Source organism: Aquarana catesbeiana, linkage group LG02, assembly GCF_042186555.1.
Source record: "Aquarana catesbeiana isolate 2022-GZ linkage group LG02, ASM4218655v1, whole genome shotgun sequence".
Lineage (NCBI taxonomy): Eukaryota > Metazoa > Chordata > Amphibia > Anura > Ranidae > Aquarana > Aquarana catesbeiana.
In genome coordinates, this window is record NC_133325.1 from 184917102 (window position 1) to 184940144 (window position 23043).

Here is a 23043-nt window from a genome sequence, read left to right on the forward strand (position 1 = left end):
TTTGCCGTCGTTTCCGCCGTTTTCTTTGGTGGAGACATGTTCCCTGTAGATGCAGTCTGTTAGCAAGCTACGGTATGATGTGTTAGTAGCAATATTTGCCCGAGGATAGATAATAACAGAGTTTTGGCAAGCGGAGCTCCCGATCAGCACTCCTCATACCAATGCCGGTCCAGGCCACGCCCCCATAGGGATATTCTTAAGCAAAACCTGTACCACTCTGTGTATGATTTGAGGCTAGGAAGGAGGTTCACCTTCCAGCAGGACAATGACCCCAAACACACTGCTAAAGTAACACCTGAGTGGTTTAAGGGGAAACATGTAATTGTGTTGGAATGGTCTAGTCAAAGCCCAGACCTCAATCTAATAGAAAAACTGTGGTCAGACTTAAAGATTGCTGTTCACAAGCGCAAACCATCCAACTTGAAGTGGATCAGCTGGTCATGGGCTGAGATTAGCCTGGTAAAGGGTGCATCCCAGATGCCCTCCCAGTCTTCCGTGTCCAGATCAGGAACCACCAACTCCCACTTAGATTTGCACACAGTTAAAAGTCGATTAGTCTCAGGGAAGAGGAATTTAATTTAATTTAATTAATTTAAATGTTAGATAAGCGTTTTTGAAGGTCATCATCATCCCTCAACATGGATTCGATGGCAGACTCAGAAAAGGGAGCACTGACATGTTTAAATTGCTTCTGGTATGCATGTCTTAACTGTATATAACGAAAGAAATGGGTGTTTGGTAAGTGGTAGAGAGATTTCAGTTCGTCAAAGGTTTTCAGTTGCCCATTTGTGGAGACATCACCAAGCTTTTTAAAACCAAATTTTGTCCAGACCACTGGATCTTCAAAAGCAAAAAATTGGGACAGGTTGGGGTTTCCTCCACAAAGGGGCATGAGGCGATGGCGGAAAGGGGCCCCCGAATTCCTCACTCTGAGCAACTATCCAGGCATGGGGAACTGACTTCATTGAGGATTGTGTTACATTTGCACATTTCAAGGTCGCACATTGTTGATTGGTCGGATAGGTTGAGCGGTGCTATGTGCATCATAGAAAAAGTTGTTTCTTTTTTAATGGGTGGTGGCATGCAATGTATATATTTGTATATAAAAATGGTAAATAAGCTTTTATTAGTACCTATTTACCATATGTCTCTTCTGGACTTTTCTATCTGTTTTGTTATTTGAAGGCACAGCATGGCCAAGGGTGACTCAGCAGGTGACTCATGCGCACGTTCAATTTAAGACTTTTCACCTTTAATAGTTAGGTGACAATGTGCATTAACTGATAAGACCCAAACAGAATTCAGCTGCCAGTCTGATTCCTCTGTTTGCTCAATATATGTTTCATATTGTGGTGGTCTCTCACTTACCTCTGGCTCACATCTGCTGCTTCCCAAGTTGTAGCTGAGCTGGTATACGATTTGACCTGTGAATTTATGTGCATATTCTGGATAGAGTGACAGAGTGTCACGAAGACCCTTCAGACTGATCCCTTGAAGGTCACAGTAAGTCAAAGCTTTGACGTCTGCATTTGCTTTAATCCCAGCGTCTTCACAAGAGACCTCACAGCCAATCAGGTCACCTTTACCTGCAGAGAGCATATACTGAAATTATTAACATTATACAAAATGTTATATTATGTTAATAACATAATATGTTTATTGGGTCATAAATGTAACTGCCCACTGATGTACATCTTTCAGTACGATTATAAGATGGATGTTCAATTATGTCACCTCCAATCTTAGACAAAAAAACAAAAACCTGTAGCACTTTGAGTGGCATGTCTGCTACTTAGTTTCATTTGTCTACCATGGCCAGTAACATAGAGCAATAGATTACATAGTAAAATAAAATAGAATTAAAATATAGCATTTTCTTATTTACTTATTAGTAGATCTTTTGCATAGTGGACCTTTTTTCATTTTGAGCTAGAAGCCTTTAAAATTAAACAACCCTGTCTGTTTTTTTCAGTGCAGCTATAATTATCAATTATAATAAGTGATCACCCTCTGCTCTCACGTTTGTGTAATGTGTTAGTTAGTATTATTCTTTCTAAATACATTTCTCACAATGTTGCAAATAATCAGGGATGGCCCCGATGTTTGAATCGAACGTAAGTCCGGTGTACCATCGGGTGTTCGTTTATCCGCAAATGAACTGAACATATGCGACAAATTTGAGCACCGCGGAGCACCCCATAATGCATTGCGTGATTGCAGTGCATTGACGGCTGCTGATTTGCCAAATAATGCACCTGACCTGCATGCTTTGGCCAATCACAGCGTGATCTCCTGGGAGAGCCATGATTGGCCAAAGCCAGGATGCCTTCTGCCAATCGTGGCTCAGGGGGCAAAGTCCACGCCCCACACTATATAAGGCTGCTTACACGGCGGCCGTATGTAGTGTGATAACATGGAGAGATTGAGAGAACTTGAGCTAGATTAGGCAGGTGATGTAACCGAGTGACCCCGTCCCCTTTTGATGTCATGTGACGTCAGACAGGGCGGGGTCATCTGGTTACGTCAGCAGGTGGCCCCGTCCTTGCCTATATAACAGCTGTCAAAGCCAAAAGACAGCAGACGCCTGGAGGCCTCCCATGGAGGCAGAGTTTTTTATTTAGTTTTTCTATTTTTCGGGTCCGTCTGGCAGCGTGATTGAAGATGGATGTACATCATGGGACACATTTTTTTCTTTTCTTTTTTAATAAAAGAATTGTCAAAAACTGTCTATTGTGGTTTTTACTTTTTGACACTTTTTTGGTGAATGGGTAGGGGTACAATACCCATTCATATGGGGGGGCGGGATCTGGGGGCCCCCTTGTTAAAGGGGGCTTCCAGATTCCAATGAGCCCCCCACCCGCAGACCCCGAAACGAATGGCCACTGGTCGGGAAGAGGCCCTTGTCCCCATCAGCACCCTTCCCATTTTGAGGGCAAACAGCTTGGTATGGCTCAGGAGAGGAGGCGCTAGCTCACCCCCCCTTTCCTGGCCTGCCAGGCTGCTTGCTCAGATAAAGGTCTGGTATGGATTTTGGGGGGACCCCACGGCAATTTTTTAAAAAAAAATTGGCGTGGAGTTCCCCTTAAAATCTCTGCCAGACCCATAGGGCCTTGTGTGGATTTTGGGGGGACCCCACGCTGTTTTTTGTTTTTTTTTTCAATATTTTGGCATGGATTTGCCCTTAAAACCCATACCAGATCCAAAGGGCCTGGTATGGACTGGGGGGGGGGGGCAACGCATGCCAATTTTTTCCTTGATTTTTCATCTATGTTGCCAGTAACCGGCAATGCATTAAAGCTGCGAGCAATTTTACATGAAATTTTTTCCTTTAGAAATGTCATTTTGCTGCAGCACTGTTCTACACATTGCACAGATGCGCTACTTTACAGGCAGACTAAGGGGACCCCCCCCCCCCCCCCCCCCCCGGCATGATATTTAAAGTAATATTTCATTTTTATTGTTTCACTTTAAACATTATTAAAATCACTGCTCCTGAAAAAATTGTAGTTTTCAAAACTTTTTTTTCATTGATACATGTCCCCTAGCGCAGTACCCGGTTCCCCATACACTTTTTATGGCAATAACTTGCATATAAGCCTTTGAAATTAGCACTTTTGATTTTTCATGTTTGTAGACTTTAATAGGGTTCGCATGTTCACTCAAACTTTTTGCCTGTTCGCATGTTCTGATGCGAACCGAATTGGGGGGGGGTTTGGCTCATCATACAAATAATGAATAAAACAGGTTTTGATCTCAGCACGCACCTAATATTGCTAGGACAACACCATCCTTGAGTACTTCCATGGATCCTGAGCACACACAGTATAAAGATTCCAGAGCATCTCCCTGTCGGATCAAATACTCTCCAGGCGTGCAGAAGGAGGGTTTAATGTTCAATGACAGAGAACGCAGGCATCCACGGCTGGCAAGGGCAAACAGTGGCATTTGCAACAGATCCTTATTGAGGTGCATGGCAATGTCAGCTCGCAATTCATCTGGAAGACTGTGCAGGAGCTGCAATGTGTAAAATAATACAATATGACCTTATTCACACCTATGCGTTTTTTTAGTGCATTTTGCAGTTTGCAGAAATGCACTACAGTCCATTTAACAAGGTTTCCTATGGTATAGGTTCACATCTATGCATTTTGCGGCTGGTGCGTTTTTGGAAAGGGTCGGGGACTTTTTTCTGTGTTTTGCGTGTAATAGACTTCATAGACTGTAATAGACTTCAATGCAAGAAATGCAAGTGTTGTGTTTGTGGTGCGATTTTTGATGTGTTTTGCATTTTTTATTTTTCCGTTTAAAACACTGTATATAGTTGGCTGCTAAGGAGGGGGCCGGGAAGCCAGCCGCCGCGTTCTTAACAACCGATGAGTCATCAGCTGTCAGCGGGCTTCCCCGCTAAAAGCTGAATGTAAGAAAAAAAATTGCCGGCAAAAAAATAAGTGAAAAAAAAGGGCGTAGGGTTCCCCCCCAGGTCCATACCAGGCCCTTTGGATCTGGTTTGGATCTGGAGGGAACCCCACCACGCCAACATTTTTTTTTTAAATGGCGTGGGGTCCCCCCACAATCCATACCAAACCCTTATCAGAGCATGCGGCCCAGCAGGTCAGGAAAGGGAGGGGACGAGTGAGTGCCCCCCCTCCTGAACCATACCAGGCCACCTGCCCTCAACATGGGAGGTGGGTGCTTTTCTGCGCCCCCCACACCAAAGCACCTTGCCCCCATGTTGATGAGGACAAGGACCTCTTCCCCACAGCCCTGGCTGGTGGTTGTCAGGGTTTGCAGGCAGGAGTTTATCGGCATCTGGAAGCCCCCATTAACAAGGGGCCCCATATCCTGGCCCCATTCATCCAAAAAAGCAGTGAAATGGAAACAAAATACAAGAGTCAGTTTTTGACAAGTCCTTTATTAAATAAGAAGCCCAGAGCCATCTTTTCCTGGAGCCTGCATCTCCTGGTGTCGTCTTCTTCTTGTGCTGTCTTCTCCCAAGTTGCTGCCTCCTTCCTCACCGCCGCTGTTTTTGTCCTCACCACTGCTGATGTTGTGATGTCCCCGCTGTCAGACACGTGACGTCACTAGACGCGGGCTCTCCGGGTGATGTCATTGGATGGCCACGCCCCATGACTATATAAGAGGTGCCAGACAGCGGGGACATCACTACGGAAGAAGACAGCTTCAGGACAAGATCGGCTTTATTTTGTTTTTTAGCTGGTAACCAGCGGTGAGGAAGAAGACAGCAGCGGCAAGGAAGAAGAAAGCACCACGGTAGAAGACAGCACAAAAAGAAGACGACACCGAAAGATGGCGGCTCCAGGAGAAGATGGCTCCCGGCTTCTTATTTAATAAAGGACTTGTCAAAAACCGGATCTTGTATTTTGTTAACATTTCACAGCTTTTTTGGGTGAATGGGTAGGGGTACGATGTACCCCCATACCCATTCACATGGGGGGGGTGGGATCTGGGGGCCCCCTTGTTAATAGGGGCTTCTAGATTCCAATAAGCCCCCTGCCCGTAGACCTCGACACTGGCCAGGGTTGTCGGGAAGAGTCCCTTGTCCTCAACATGGGGACAAGGTTCTTTGGGGTGGGGAGCACAAAGCCCCCCCCTGTGCCAAAGCACCCACCCCTGCATGTTGAGGGCTAGCGGCCTGGTATGGTTCAGGAGGGGGGAGGCGCTCGCTCGTCCCCTCCCTTTCCTTACCCACAGGGCGGCATGCTCGGATAAGGGTCTGGTATGGATTTTAGGGGGTTTCCCAGCCCCCTCCTTAGCAACCAGCTATATACAGTGTGTTTACAGTGCATTTAAAGAGAAAAAAAATGCAAAATGCATGAAAATTGCATGCAAAAAACATGTGGGTTTAAAAACGCAAAATGCACTGCAAAACGTGCCTGAAAAAACGCATTAAGTGCAGTCGCATAGATGTGAACCTAGACGAAGACTCAAATCAGCAATAAAATCTGCAGTGTGAAAATAAACTAGGGAAGGAAAAGTACAGATGTTGCCTAAAGCAACCTATAGGCCTCAACCTGTCATTTTCAATGTAGATCAGACTCAAGCATTAGCTAGTTGCTGTGGTCAGTGTATCCTTTTGCTTTTTTGTATTGTGATGCTTGGTGTCATTTATTTATAAGACAATCTGCAGAACTATAGACCATTATAACGTGCACAATAATGGTATTTGTTTACTCTTTTCACCCTGATAGAAATGAGCATAGGAAATACTGAATAAAATGTAAAGCCAATAAATAGGGCTGGATGATAGAACACATTCAATGTTGACAATAGCTTTTTTTTTTTATAACTTAACCATCTAGGTCACATGTGTCAAAACACAAGGCCCACGGGTCAAATCTAGCCCTCCAGGCCATTTCATGTAGCCCTCGCTCCTCTCTTATAACTACGCCCAAAGCTTCTTCCTGGCAGGAGCACAAGTTAAGGGGGTGCACTGTGATGCAAGGGAGGGTGGGGGACTCTTGACTGCTGATGGTGGGGGGGGTCACTTGACATCTGATGTAAAAGGGGGTGGGGTGCTCTGGACATCCGCTTAGAATTATTATAAGAATAATACAATTCTATGCCAGTAGAAAGAAGAGTCACACACTGCTGGTATCATCCATCCTTTATTGGAGACTGCTCAGACAGAGCACCATGGAAGAACCATGTTCTGTCCGAGCAGTCTCCAATAAAGTTTCTCGTGAATGATACCAGTGGTGTGAAACCCTCCTTTTCAGACTTGCATTATCTGCTACAGGAGTATGTGTGGGCTTTGTGAATGTCTGCACCTGCCCTTCACAGCTTAAAGCGGAGTTCCACCTAAAAATGGAACTTCTGCTTTAAGGGAGGTGACCCCCTTACATGCTAGATTTGGCATGTCATTTTTTTGGGGGGGGAGCGGAAACCCTCATTTTAGAGGGTTCCAGCTCCCACTTCCTCCCGGCGCACCGTGGCGCCGGAAGCAAGTTCACCTCTCCCCCTCCCTCTCGGCAATCATCTAGGACACGTCACAGGTCCCAGATGATTGCCCGGCCAGCCACAGTGTGCCGGCTCACGCATGCGCAGTGCGTGCCTGGCTGTGAAGCCACAGCCGGGCGTCCACAGTGACAATGCCGGCGCCACAGAGAGGAGGGGGAGAGGAGCGGGGCCCCCCCCGCATCGTTAGACCCTGGGACAGGTAACTGTCCGAAAAGTCAGCAGCTGCAGTATTTGTAGCTGCTGACTTTTAATTTTTTTTTTTTTAAGCAGAACTCTGCTTTAAGTCATTAAGTTATTACTAAAATCAGTAAGGCCTCATGTACACTGCTGCTGGTAAACAGACGTATAGGAGCAGTTGGGCGTTTTTTTCAGCTACCCCTGAACTCTCCTCTGTGTTATCTTATCAGTACATGTACACAGGGTCGTTTATAGTTGTTTCTAGGCAGTTGAGATTAGAAGCATTTTTGGAAATCAAAAAAATGCGTTCAGGACGGATGTTCAAAGGCATTTGAAACATCAAACGCCCTGTAACAGCTTGTAAACGCTTGTAAACGCGTGTAAACGCAGTAACTCGCGTTTAGCCACGTTTTGTTTACAGGCGTTTTTAATTTTTGACTATTTTGAAAAAAATAAAAACGCTTCTAAACGCAAATGCGGCTAAACCCGGCATGTAAACGCGGCATGTAAACGCGGGAAAACTGACTTTTTAAACGTCAGTTACTATCTGTCAAGTTAAATCGTTCAGGAGAGGTTGTAAAATGTCCCGTCTACATTAAGCCTACTAATTGAATGCAGAGGCATTTAATATGATAAACAGCATATACAGTGGGTAAAATAAGACCCCTTTCACACGTTTTTCAGGCGCTTTTGGGCTAAAAATAGTGCTTGTAAAGCGCCTGAAAAACGGCTCCCCTGCAGTCTCAGTGTGAGTGCTTTCACACTGAGGCGATGCGCTGGCATGACGTTAAAAAAAGTCCTGCAAGCAGCATCTTTGGAGCGGTGAAGGAGCGGTGTATAGACTGCTTCTAAACCGCTCCTGCCCATTGAACTGAATGGGCACCGCTGCCGAACCGTCGGCAAAGCGCCGCTGTAGCGGCACTTTGCGGGTTGTTTTAACCCTTTAAACCCCCGCAAAAATGACAGTAAAGCGCTGCTAAAAATAGCGGCTCTTTACCGCCGACGGCGCTGACGCCCCAGTATTAAAGGGGCCTAAGTATTGAACATGTTTTTCTAGGTAAATATATTTTTAAAGGTCCTATATACATGGAATTTTCACCACACGGTAACAGCACATACAACCCATCAGTGGCAGTGTGTCCATTAAGGGCGCACGGGTGCCGCCCTCTCGCTCTCCAGCCACCCCCTCTATGACTGATGGATAGATTCATGCATAGCATGAATCTATCCATGGCCGCTGCCACCCCCTATTTAGGCGTCCGGACCCTTTTCGGATGCCGGATGCCTGAATTACATCGGCAGGGGTGTATTTTGAAAGACCTGATTAGAGCCATAGGCTCTAATAGGCTTCAAAAAAGGTGAACCTGCGCTCGCAATCCACCCAGGTATAAAAGCAAATGAATATTCACTTTTCTAACACTGAACTGCCTCTCCACCAATCAGGTAGCACGAGTCTGATACCCATCACCTGATTGGCTGAAAGGACAGGCGCTGCAATTGGATGCCTATCAGGAGGAGGGGAGGAGACACATGGAGGACACAGGAGCCGCTGTCTGAGCTGCTGCAAGGTCCCACAGCTCGCCGCCGTCACCCACTGCCTGACCCACCACCAAGATAGGGTAAGTGCCGGGCAGACGGCGGGGGCTCACAGTGGCGGCATTTGATCGGCACAGTGGCTGCGTTTGATGGGCACAGTGGCTGCATTTGATGTTTTTTTTCAGAATTTTTCAGTTTGTTTGCGCCCCCCCAAAAATTTTGAGCACCAGCGACACTGCAACCCATACATACAAAGAAACCAAAAGAAATAAGTTCAGAAATTAAGTTTTGTATAATAAAATGGAATGACACAGGGAAAAAGTAATGAGCACATGAAGAAAGGGAGGTGCAAACAAGGCATGGAAAGCCAAGACACCGGCTGAAGTATATATAAGTAATTAGAAAGCAATCCAGCCCCGTCACTGCAAATTAATATCATCTGGTTCAGTTTCAACTGATGGCCTATAAAAAGGTGTCTCATTACCAAGGTGTCACACAAGAAACATCTCATGATGGGTAAAAGCAAAGAGTTCTCTCAAGACCTTCACAACCTTATTGTTGCAAAACATACTGATGGCATTGGTTAGAGGAGTATTTCTAAACTTCTGAATGTTCCAGTTAGCACTTTTGGGGCAATAATCCGGAAGTGGAAAGAGCATAATTTCACCATAAACCGGCCGTGAGCAGGTGCTCCTTGCAAGATTCCTGACAGAGGAGTGAAAAGAATTATCAGAAGAGTTGTCCAAGAGCCAAGGACCATTTGCGGAGAGCTTCAGAAAGACTTGGAATTAGCAGGTACAATTGTCTCAAAGAAAACAATAACTAATGCACTCAACCGCCATGGCCTATATGCACGCTCACCACGCAAGACTCCATTGCTGAAAAAAAAACACGTTGAAGCTTGTTTAAAGTTTGCTGCACAACATTTAGACAAGCCTGTGAAATACTGGGAGAATATAGTCTGGTCAGATGAGACCAAAATTGAACTCGTTGGATGCAATAATATCAGTCCTGCAGGAATGCATGGGAATGGCATTCCTGTACTTTTTCCACATTTCCTGGTGCGCCCATCCTCCTTTCCCTCGGTCCTCCTCCTCCAGCGGCTGCTGTAACAAAGTCCGCCCTCCTAGATTCAGTGGTAGGTGGAACACTGATCCAATGCCAAATGAAAATTGAAGTTTTTTATAGGAGGTAGGGCCTTGTTACAGCAGCCGCTGGAGGGGAGGATGGGCGCACCGAGATATTCAAAATCCAAGATTTACCCAGACACTGATCAGGGTGCATTGCTGGGCACTGGTAAGGCTGCATGGATGGGCACCACTGATCAGGCTGCTTTGCTGGGCACTGATCAGGCTGCATTGCTGGCCACTGGTAAGGCTGCATTGCTGGCCACTGGTAAGGCTGCATTGCTGGCCACTGGTAAGGCTGCATTGCTGGCCACTGATCAGGCTGCAGGCTGCACTGCTGGCCACTGGTAAGGCTGCACTGCTGGCCACTGGTAAGGCTGCACTGCTGGCCACTGGTAAGGCTGCACTGCTGGTCACTGGTAAGGCTGCATTGCTGGCCACTGATCAGGCTGCATTGCTGGCCACTGATCAGGCTGCATTGCTGGCCACTGATCAGGCTGCATTGCTGGCCACTGATCAGGCTGCACTGCTGGGCACTGGTAAGGCTGCACTGCTGGGCACTGGTAAGGCTGCACTGCTGGGCACTGGTAAGGCTGCACTGCTGGGCACTGGTAAGGCTGCACTGCTGGGCACTGGTAAGGCTGCACTGCTGGGCACTGATCAAGCTGCCTTGCTGGGCACTGGTAAGAGCGCATTGCTGGGCACTGGTAAGAGCGCATTGCTGGGCACTGGTAAGAGCGCATTGCTGGGCACTGGTAAGAGCGCATTGCTGGGCACTGGTAAGAGCGCATTGCTGGGCACTGGTAAGAGCGCATTGCTGGGCACTGGTAAGACTGCATTGCTGGGCACTGATAAAGCTGCATTGCTGGGCACTAATCAGGCTGCATTGCTGGGCACTAATCAGGCTGCATTGCTGGGCACTGGTAAGACTGCATTGATGGGCACTGATCAGGCTACATTGATGGGCACTGAGGAGTGAGCGGCCTGGGGCCTGGGACCCACTTTGCACAATCAATACAGGCAGCCTGAGGAGAGGGCCCCAGGCCAGCACTCTCAGCACTCCCGGCCTCACTCCTCTGCACAGACCAACACATGTGTACGGACACCTTGGGGCAGGAGGGGCCCCACATATCGGAGCCTGCATAGAAACATAGTGCAGGAGGGACCCCCAGACCCCAGAAAGACCCTGCATAGAGACATAGTGCAGAAGGGGGCCCAAGTGATTGCAACTTGTTTTAGAAATTCCCAGTGAGGGAACCATTATCACACATTGTGGTGTTTTTTTTGTTAGTATAGCATACATATAGTATATACATATAATACTATATTTATTCCTTTAATGCATGTGAATTTTGGAGGTGTCCTCGTAAAGTAGCACTGTACAATAAATGTTGCATTTTATTTGTTAAAAAAGGAGTATGTAGTGTATATATATATGTACATACATACATACACACACACACACACACACACACACACACACATTTTTTTTTATTTTTGAGGTAGGGGGGGGGGGTCTAGGGTGGGCTCCCACACTTTTTCCCCAGGACCCCTGCATAATACACAGCATGTTTGGAGGTCAAATGGCAGTGCACATCACCCCAAAAACACCATCCCAACAGTGAAGTTTGGAGGTGGGAACATCATGGTGTGGGGCTGTTTCTCAGCATACAGTACTGGCAAACTTTATATCATTGAAGGAAGGATGAATGGAAAAATGTACCAAGACATTCTTAATAAAAAATCTGCTGCCATCTACCAGGATGATGAAGATGAAAGGAGGGTGGACATTTCAGCAAGACAATGATCCCAAACACAAAGCCAAGGAAACGCTCAATTGATTTCAAAGATAGAAAATAAAGCTGCTAGAATGGCCCAGCCAATCACCTGACTTGAATCCAAAAGAAAATTTCTGGAAAGAACTAAAGATCAGCGTTCACAGAAGAGGCCCACTGGACCTTCCAGAATTGAAGACTGTTGTATGGAAGAATGGGCCAAAATTACAAATGAGCAATCCATGTAACTAGTTTCTCCACACAGGAGGCGCCTTGAAGCTGTCATTACAAAGGATTTTGTGCAAAGTGAAGGAAAAACGAGGAAATCTGGAAGCCGCACACCGGTCTGATAAGTGCCTTTATTATCAAAAAGCTGGATCACAGAAGTATACAGAACATCACAGCAGAAGTGTACAGAAATTACTCATAACGAGTGCTTACTCATAGCTTTGTGCAAAGTATTAAATAAATTTCAGTTAACGTGTTCAATACTTTTCCCTGTGTCATTCCATTTTATTACACATAACTTAATTGTTTTGGTTTCTTTGCATGTATTGATTGCCTGGGTTGTTACCAACATGTGGTGAAAATGTCATGCCAACAGCACCTTTAGAAATATATTTACCTTGGAAAAATGGTGACGTGTTCAATACTTAATTTTACCCGCTGTATATTTATACATTTTTACAACTGGCCATTTGAGGGCAACCATAATTCTGATAAAATTGAGTTTGACATCCCTGATCTAGGTGATACCAGATGACTTGTTTTGGACCTAGAGCCCTTAGTCACAGAACATATAGGCAGAGGATACCTAGTGCCTGAAAACTCACTAAAGATGAGTGACCTAAGCTGCTTGGGAACCACAGTTCACTTCCAGTTGGGCCAGTGAAGCATGATGATGGGCTTTCCTGCCACCAAGCCCCTGAAAGGTTGTTGTTATGTCACTAGTGCCTCCCCCCCCCCCCCACTTTGACTCTATCATCCCCTTTCTAAGGACTTCCACCTATCTGTAGCCAGAAGTCAGCAGGGATGAAGTGAATAAGAACTACCCCACATAAAAGTGGCAGAGGTTTGTTGAATTATGTGTTAAAGAATGAAGACAGAGGTAGGGGTAGTAGTGGCTGATATTAACCCCGATTTTACCTTTGGTACATTAACTACTCAGTAGGGGAGGGTAGACTGTAAGTCTGCTAAGCTATTGTACTTTCAGACTCATCTCATAATATACTGTATCAGGCAAAGCAATATTGACAGTAGCGTACTGAATCTGAGACTCTCGCTAGTCATACCAGCAGGAGAACATATTTACCTATTTGATAGGCTTGATAACCTTTAAAAAAAAGTAATTTATCTTTAACATAGCCAAAAATTATAATGGCTAGGGGTCAACATTATTTTACATTTTCTTTTAAGAAAGCACTATGAGTTTTCTAAAGAAAGAGCATCTGAAGATGTTTTCTTTCAGATACCCTTAGAGGAATTCAATAAAGTGTTAACCTCACTTTTCTGGTAGTAGGTCCTTTAGGAACTACAGTATATCAATATTTTGTAAATATTTTATTATATCTTTTCATGTGACAATGAAGAAATGAAACAAAATATTACAGCGCACACATGCAAAAAGGGTTAAGCCCACTTAGCTGCGACAAAGTACCCCAGTGGGGTGCTCCTGCCCAAAGTGATTTGGCCAGAATCCATACAATAGACAAAAAAATATTTGGGGGGCACGCCCTAAAAGATGCATTAAAGATGGTGCAGCCATAAGACCATAAAACAGAACAAAATATTACAGCTGGGTTCTGACCAAGTCCTTTTGGGCATGGAGTTCACCAGAGCTTCACAGGTTGTCACTGGAGTCCTCTTCCACTCCTCCATGATGACATCATGGAGCTGGTGGATGTAAGAGATCTTGAGCTCCTCCACCTTCCGTTTGAGGATGCCCCACAGATGCTCAATAGGGTTTAGGTCTGGAGACATGCTGCTTGGCCACCTTTACCCTCAGCTTCTTTAGCAAGGCAGTGGTCATCTTGGAGGTGTGTTTGGGGTCATTATGTTGAAATACTGCCCTGCTGCCCAGTGCCCGAAGGAAGGGGATCATGCACTGCTTCAGTATGTCACAGTACACGTTGACATTCATAGTTCCCTCAATGAACTGTAGCTTTCCAGTGCTGGCAGCACTCATGCAGCCCCAGACCATGACACTCCCACCACCATGCTTGACTGTAGGCAAGACACACTTGTCTTTGTACTCCTCACCTAGTTGCCGCCACACACAATTGACACCATCTGAACCAAATAAGTTTATCTTGGTCTTGTCAGACCACAGGACATGGTTCCAATAATCCATGTCCTTAGTCTGCTTGTCTTCAGCAAACTGTTTGCGGGCTTTCTTGTGCATCATCTTTAGAAGAGGCTTCCTTCTGGGACGAGAGCCATGCAGGCCAATTTGATGCAGTGTGCGGTATATGGTCTGAGCACTGATAGGTTGCCCCCCCCCATTCCTTCAACCTCTGCAGAATTGCTGAAAGCACTCATATGTCTATTTTCCAAAGACAACCTATGGATCTTTACCCACAGTTGATCCAGTGGAAGGCAAAAAAACCCCAGCAGAGCATGCTCCAATTTGCTACAGCAGGGGAAAAAATTCCTTCCTGATCCCCCAAGAGGCAATCGGATTTTCCCTGGATCAACATTACCTATAAATGCTAGTACCCAGTTATATTATGTACATTTAGGAAAGTATCCAGGCCTTTCCTCAATGTCTATTTCACATTTTCACAGCTCTTACTGTGAAGAAACCTTTCCGTATTTGGAGATGAAATCTCTTTTCCTCTAGGCGTAAAGCCTGCCCCCTTGTCCTCTGTGTTGACCGTAAAGAGAATAACTCAACACTAAGTTCACTATATGGACCCCTTATATATTTGAACAAGTTGATCATATCCCCCCTTGTTCTCCTCTTCTCAAGAGTGAATAAATTCAGTTTCTCTAATCTTTCCTCATAGCTGATCTCCTCCATGCCTCTTATCAGTTTGGTTGCCCTTCTCTACACTTTCTGCAGTTCCCCGATATCCTTTTTGAGAACTGGCGCCCAAAACTGAATTCCAGATGAGGTCTTACTAATGATTTGAACAGGGGCAAAATGATATCTTTCTCTCTGGAGTCCATACCACTCTTAATACAAGAAAGAATTTTGCTCGCTTTGGAAACTGCAGCTTGGCATTGCATGCTATTATTGAGCTTATGATCTACCAAAACCCCCAGATCCTTCTCCACTATGGATTCCCCCAGTTGCACAGAACAGTTGTACCTGTTCTGTTAAACCACTGTATGGTCTTGGCCACTGTGCTGCAGTTCAGTTTCAGGGTCTTGGCAATCTTCTTATAGCCTATGCCATCTTTATGTAGAGCAACAATGCTCTTTTTCAGATCCTCAGAGAGTTCTTTGCCATGAAGTGCCATGGTGAACTTACAGTGGCCAGTATGAGAGAGTGAGTGATATCACCAAATTTAACACACCTGCTCCCCATTCACACCTGAGACCTTGTAACACTAACAAGTCACATGACACCCGGGAGGGAAAATGGCTAATTGGGCCCATTTTGGACATTTTCACTTAGGGGGTGTACTCACTTTTGTTGCCAGTGGTTTAGACATTAATGGCTGTGTCTTGATTTATTTTGAGGGGACAGCAGATTTCCAATTTAAGAACCTATCACTATAGCAGGAGCAGATTCCTAATGAATTACCGCCAGTTTACGGATTAAGTAACTGGTGGTAATTAAGACCATCTCTGAGGCATGTCTGTGGTAATGTGACAGCTTCTCACACAGTGCCCAATCCCTGGCCCCACTCGCTGTCGAATGGGAGGTTCCCCAGTGGAAAGCTAAGTGTGAAGAAGGGGGTCGGAGATACTGCTGATGTCATTAGTCAAAGTTCCCCATCATGTTCACCTTACTTTTGATTGACAGCACCTGGCAGTTTGCAGATTTGAAAGTGGTTATTGGACTGCATAGCGGCTGCTGTGTACTGTCAATCAACAGCAAGGCGGACTTGAAGGGGAATTCGTCTCTCGGTTCCCCATCAGGCTGAGGAGGCTGAGGAGGTAGTGTTCAAGAGGAACTGTTCAGTTTCGACACTCTGACCTTAGTTCTGAGCACAGACAGATTTATGTACCTGTCTCTGACAGGTGGATAAATAGGGTGCAATTACTGACAATTTCAGTACTGCAGCTTGATGGAATTCTAAAGTAGGTACCCTCCGTCTTATTTGGAAGGAACGGACTGAAGTGAGGGGAGAGAGGGGATTTAGTGACTGCCATTGACTGATTCACTTGTGTAAATTAGCTGAACCCCAGGCAAAAGAACTTTCATTTAAATATATTGCCTAAAAAGGATATAAATCCAATTTTTTGTGCACCACATGCATTTGCAAACCTAGGTATTACCTTGTAAAATTACATACCTCCCAACTGTCCCTGATTTCGAGCAATGTCCCTCTGTCCCTCTTTCCTCCTCATTTGTCCCTCACTTTGGTCTGATCTATATAGCTGTATATAAAATGCACTTTTTATCTTTCAGAAAATGTTTCCCAGCGCTAAACCTTCCATCTGATTTCTAAATTGCTGCATCTGTGAAATTCCAAAAGCCAATAAAAAGGGATAGTAGAGGTAAAAAAAAGCACTTGTGGGTTTAACCAATCTTGTTTTATTGTACAATTCTCCTTTAAGGAGGCGTGGTAAGGGGTGTGCCCTATACCTGCATACATTTGCTGATAGGTGTTCCTCTTTCCCATCTCAAAAAGTTGGGAGGTATGAAATTAGTGGCGATGCACAAAGCCTTTGCAGAAAGTGGAGCTGTAAAAGAAACCCAGCAGATCCATCACTACAGGCTGCATGCAGAAAACTAGCTGGGGGCAGATGCAAGACCAATCGCCCTGCACAAGGAGTTCAAGTAAATACACATGCCTCTTGAATTTAGACAAAGTTTGTTTATACTGAAGTTTAGCTCTAGGTTTGGGCTACTGAAGTCTGCAAACAAGGGGCTTTTTACAACAGAGTGTCTAAGAATCCCTGGAACTCCAGTTGCTGGTTATATGTGAAAATGCAAAATATTCATATGCAGTTGACCTTTTTTCTGAACCCCCCCCCCCCAAAAAAAATAATAAAAAATATATTTTTTTATTCTAGACCATAATATCTGCTAATAAATACAAATACCGTATTTATTGGCATATAACACGCACTTTTTCCCCCTTAAAATCAGGGGAAAATCGTGGGTGCGTGTTATACGCCGATCCCCGCCGATTTCCGCTGTCTGTGGAGTGCCGCCGACATTGAATCAACCGAGCCGAGTGTACTGTGTACTCGGCTCCACTCGCAGTCACGCCCAGTCCCGCCTCCTAGCCTTTACGTCCCGCCATTGGACCGGTGTTGTGTCCATCAGAGGAGCCGGGCCAAGGGGCGGGATGGGGACATTACTGCGAGCGGAGTCGAGTAGCCGAGTACACGAGTACACTCGGCACGGCTCGGCTTGGTCTATGTCGGCGTTGAGAGGAGCCAAAGATCTCGGCGGCGGGGGCGCTAAATTTAAAACCAAAACATGCTGCAGGTGGACAGTGGAAGGCTGCGGGTGGACAGTGGAAGACTGCAGGTGGACAGTGTGCAAGGCTGCATTGATGGGCATTTAAAATGTAAGTTTTTTCCTTAAACTTCCCTCCTAAAAGTTTTTTTCCTTAAACTTCCCTCCTAAACTTGGGGTGCGTGTTATACGCCGGCGCGTGTTATATGCCGATAAATACGGTATATATGAAACTACTATGTATTCTATGTAACTCAGCCTGCCTTTACTGTGCAGACACTATCCATGCAAATTCAGAGAAGTAATGGTGTTGTCATACATGTTAATGTATTAATGATTGAAACCTGACAGATTCTAAATACATACAAAGCTTTTGTTACCTCATTAGTGTCAATGCCATTGTTTATTGCCCACGTGGTCTGAACATATTCTAACATGCGCTGTTTTAGAGGCTTGGGGATGCCATGGATACGGATATAATCTCGAAGATCCCGAGTGCGGCTGTGATACAAAAAGCGCCTTGCATACAAGCGCTGGATGATAGCTGTTACATTTCCAAACACCAGAGCGTGCATCAGGGCTAGAAAACAGAGTAATACACAGACAACATGGTTATTCACTAAACAAATAGACATTTACAAAAACACCAGGTAATTAACAATTTATACATTTCGTACAGGATAAGGAGTGAAAAATGGTTGGATGCTTTAGGTTGGCACATTGATGTTAGTTACCAAAAAAAACGAAAAAAAAAAAAACCAGTCACTATAGAACTATAATCATGGGTACACTGAGCTATACTATCATATTTAGTGTTAAATTGAAACTATCATTGGCTCTAGGCAATAATTGGGTCATGGTCCCCACTATGTACGTTACACACACATGATCATGCCCTAACCAGTTATGAACCTTAAAGTGTTCCTGTAACCAGATAATGCACACTAAAGTATTTACATATTTTAAACATGCTTAAAAGAGACCCCCCACTGACTTACTAAAACTGATAACAGCATTGCAAGCTATATTTAAAAACAATAAACGTAGTTTCCTATTGCTTTTGTGTTTTCTGTAGTCTCCTTGGCCTGTTCCCCGTTCACATGAAATACCCACACCACCATTTAAAAAAAAATGTAATTGGCTGGCTTCTTCCTCATTTTGTGCCAGCCCACCAATGATGCCAGCATGTGTTTTTTTGCATGCACCAATAACATACAATGCCAGATGAACCTTACAGGATCTGAATACTAACAAGAACAAGCTGTGCTAGGTCTCATATGGTACATGAGCAAAATTTCCCTGGAAGACACTGGTGACTAGGGATGATGAACAGAATATGCCAGAATTTGGTGTGAGGTGGGTTGCAGAATAGGACTATAGATGCCAAATCCAAACACCACTGAATGCAATGGGCGCTGAATGGTAAATAACAGTGATGGCCATTTTATAAGCCAATAGACAAGGGATTGTTAAAGAAATGGCATCAGGGGCTGAGCACTGCCATGTGGAATATGTACCAAAGCAAAAAAAAAGGGTTGTCAGGAGCAGAGATTTAATAATGCTTTAATGTCAACATTAAAAATGCTACCTTTCTTTAAAAAAAACTTGCTTAGGGGGCTCCCCTTAACCTGCCGGAGAAATGGCCCAATGTATACAACACCCATTCAAATTTCCAGCAAAATGAGGGCTTTGAACATGGGGGAGTACCATGCCAAGGGGGACACCCCTGGCAAAGCAGCTTGTCCCCATGTTGAAGGGCCAGGGTTGTGGTGGTCTGCAGCCATGGTGTTTATCATAAGCCAACACAGATTTTGGTGCCTTAAATGTAAGACCTGTTCCTGGGTATATTTGACCTGCTGATTCCAAAAATAGCAAACGTTTCCCTATCACCTCTAGGTTTTAAGATACAGCATAAATGCCATATGCCACTCTTCATTCTAGTAACCTGTCAAAAATCAGAATATTTTAATGTAGTGTTTTATTTAATCTCTTTGTAGCATAACAGAAACACATAAACGTAGCCATAACCTCTACAGTGCTTGATCTGCAAAAATGAAAGGATATGAGTGGCAATATACACACACCTCCTATACGATAACTATAATACACTTAAAGTGTTACTAAACCCAGGACCCTGCATTCACTATATCTGGTCTCCCACAGTACACAGAACATGGAAATGCAATTATTTTAGTAAATAGAAACTGCTAAATACCCTTGCTCATCAGAGCAGTATTCTGACTTCTATCAGTGCCTGGTTAAAGCTTGAGGCTGGATTCACACCAGTCCAGTGCGAATTCCAGCTCCGTTCTCTGTGCGAAGAGAAAAAGCAACTGTTCAGTGCTTCCTCTCCATTGTAGCTGTGGATCAGCTGAGCAGGGAGAGGGGGAGGTGTAGTGAGGAGGGGGAGAGAATGTCTGTTCACAGCGGAACGCATCTGCGAATCAGATGCGTTCCCATATAAGAATATGTGCCTGCAATTCGCACGCATTTTTTGGGCAATGCGGAGTGCGAATGCAACGCACATATGTAAACCAGACTGATTGAAAGTAATAGATTTTAAAATGTTCTGCAAATTGGATGCGGTGTAAGCCGCATCCAATTCGCATAGGCGTGAACCCAGCCTAAAGGAGAAGTTTTCATTCTCCTCTGACTGTCCTATTAGGTTGCAGGACCACTGACCCTCTGTCTGGACAGTGCTAATTGGCCCTGTGCTGATCACATGCACCCTCCCAAAAAAGAAAAAAAAAAATCTTTAGCAATACACACCAAACTGAGCATGTGCAGCCTGACTTCAGTAACTCTGTCTTATCTGCACATGTTTTGGGGCAATGCAAGAAAGGGAGGCTCAGAGAAGACAGGATCGAACAGCCTTTTTACACAGTGCATAGGAGTAACCCCTTAGGTTCCACAGTGAGTATAACAAGCATGCTTTACATATTCTTTTGTTATAAATTGGCTTATGTTTTATGTGTTTTCTCTTTCAGCCGTTTCCGTCCAGGGCTGTCTCCTCTCACGTTCTCCCGCGCTATGCGGGCCCACTCTGATGCCCACCTGGCGCATGTAGGCCACCCATACTTTGGCAGAGGGTGGCAGTCATTGTCATCCCGAGCGGCTCTCTGGTCAGGCGGCGATCTATCCTCCCCCTGGTTGCTAAGCAATCGCGGGGGGGATAAGGTCGCATTGCTGAGGCTCCGCCCGTACACACGGCAGAGGAGTTGGTGTAGTTGATGGCTTTTATGTCGCAATCCAACATGCAGAAGAAAACCCTACTTGTGCCTGTGCTCGCGCATGCACAGTACAAGCGGTTTAAGTTTTTGACAGGTTGGAGATTATGAAAGAACACTAGGTTGCGCTGTGCTCCCGGGCACCGGGTGGAACGTACGTCAGTCCAGCATGGCGATGCACGCCGCCATTTGGCGTGCCCCTGTATTGCTATGAGGGGGCTATATAAGGAGCCTGTCTAGCACTACACTGTATACCTCTCATACACCATCCTATGGGCTGTATCTATATTCTATCCTCCAGGGACATTGGTATTCACTAATTCCGCTGGAGTAATTTTATGATACTTTTCATTGCTTGCCCATACTGCATCTATAGTTGGTATTTTCATGCAGAGTCTTGGCATACTTTGGCCAAGGACATCTGTATATACACCTTAACCTTTTTTCTCCTTTCTCTTGTTTTGAAAAAGGACCTATTAGGAACTTTCCTCATTAGGTGCTTATATTTGGCCCCAGTACATGCTCTTTAGCAATGAGATATATATCTACATACCTTCTGTGGAATTGTGAAATTCTGAACTTTGCTATAATTCTTTGCATCAACATTAGTTTTATATACTTTCCTATATAGGGAGGTACATACATACAATATATATATATATATAAAAAAAAAAATTATATATATATATATATATATATATATATATATATATATATATATATACACACACACACACACACATATTATATATATATATATATATATATATATATATATATATATATATATATATATATATATATATATATATATATATATATATATATATATATATACACACACATACATATATACATATACATATATATATATATATATATATATATATATATATATATATATATATATATATATATATATATATATATATATATATATATATATACATACATATACATACATATACATACATATACATACATATATACACACATACATACATACACATACACAGTTTTGGCATTTCTAAACAGCACAGACTCAGTTTATATGACTGGTTGTCTGGTTCGGCCGTCTTCTGTACCTCTATATATTTTGTATATTCTCGTTTTCCAATTAACAGCCAGATCGGACACAATCAAACAATCCCCTTGCCATACATCATGTCTTGCTGGGCACGTTCCGGGTAACCTGGTCTCGCTGGGTCTCTGTTGGTTTAGTCTGCTGCTGCGGTGGGGGGATTTGACGGTTGAGCAGCCCCTTCACAGATTCTGCTGTTTTTTAAAATTTGCTGTGTCTGTTGCTCTTGATCGTCAACACGTAAGTCTGTCTTGTTACAACTACCACAATAAGGAATTGTTCCTATGCATATGCTTATATGATTTACACTGTATCTTATAAATCTTATTTGTATTGTAGTGTGAATGTTTCCATCTACTAATACACCCCTGAAAAAAGGAATAGATTCTGAAACGCGTTGGATGTGGTTCCAGGACTCCGTCTTTGCATCATGGTGGTCCAGGACCTTCAGCAGCGTACAGTCACCATTGTGTTGTTGACTTCTAATGCATACAGCCACTGTTTTCTTTGCATGTTACATGTCAGTTATATGTTTTTACCATGTTTTCCTACATTTTGTATTTCTTGGCATTGTTATACGACCAGGGCCTTTTAAGTCCCGCAAGGGGGAACCCTGCTTTTTTCTTACGAAGAATTAGAGGCCTACAATATAAAGCGCTAAATCTCTATGCAAAACAATGTACCGCTTTGAGATTGAAAAAATCTGAATAATCGTAATCATACCGCCAGGGAGGCTACAGTTCATGTGTGTGTAATGGCAGATGTGCCAATACTTTTGGCAATATAGTGTATATAGCAGCATTAAAAATACCACTACTATATTAGATGTTTGGAACCCGCCAAATGGGCAAAAAGTCTGGTGTTTGGAAGAACATCCAATCAAAGTACTGAACCTTGAACTCATCCCTACTGGTGACTTTGCCTTCCCAGGGGCTAATCGCAAATTACTTTTATGATGTTAATGGACATACATGCAGTGCTTCATGCCCTATGAATTTTTGTGTTTGGCGGGTTCTGTTTAAAAAAAAGTCCTCATTTGTCTATGTACAACGTATCTAAAAACCTTAATATCATCTTTCTATGAAACAACATCCTGGCAGCCTGTCAGTCCTAATGTAAACACACAACAGATGTTTCTAAGCTGTTAGAAACTAAGGGAAAGCCTAGTCATAGACTGGACACAGGATGCACTCTAATTAACTATGTAACCTTGCTAATGTTCTTTATGCTTTAGCACCACCTGTATTATTTTTTCTTGTGAAGGTTACATAAAAGACAAAAAGAAAATGAACCCTGTATAGAGATTAATGAAATATGAAATATCAAAGACTCCAAACCAAATATTGAAGGCAAAAGCAGAGAAAAAATACCCTTGCTGCAAAGCATGACTAATAAATATTACCTTTATACAGAAAGCGTCAGGTGTTTCTCCAAGAAACGAGAAAAACAATTATACCAACTTTAAATATATCAGAATATTTTTATTTAGTTGACTCTACCCTGAAAAACTGTTTGACCCCCTAGGACATTTAAAACAATTAAAAAACAGAAAAAAGCCATTAAC

The 23043-nt window shown here is 43.9% G+C and overlaps 1 protein-coding gene across 1 annotated transcript in view; it reads right to left on the minus strand.

The window, feature by feature from the left end:
* Window positions 1–23043, minus strand: part of KCNH3 (potassium voltage-gated channel subfamily H member 3) — a 153845-nt gene that overhangs the window by 35319 nt on the left and 95483 nt on the right. The window contains exons 10-12 of the mRNA XM_073614022.1: window positions 17552–17751; window positions 3765–4014; window positions 1369–1586 (exon numbers count right to left, since the gene is read on the minus strand). Of these exons, the coding sequence (XP_073470123.1) occupies window positions 1369–1586; window positions 3765–4014; window positions 17552–17751 (668 nt within the window). The remainder of the gene's footprint in view (window positions 1–1368; window positions 1587–3764; window positions 4015–17551; window positions 17752–23043) is intronic.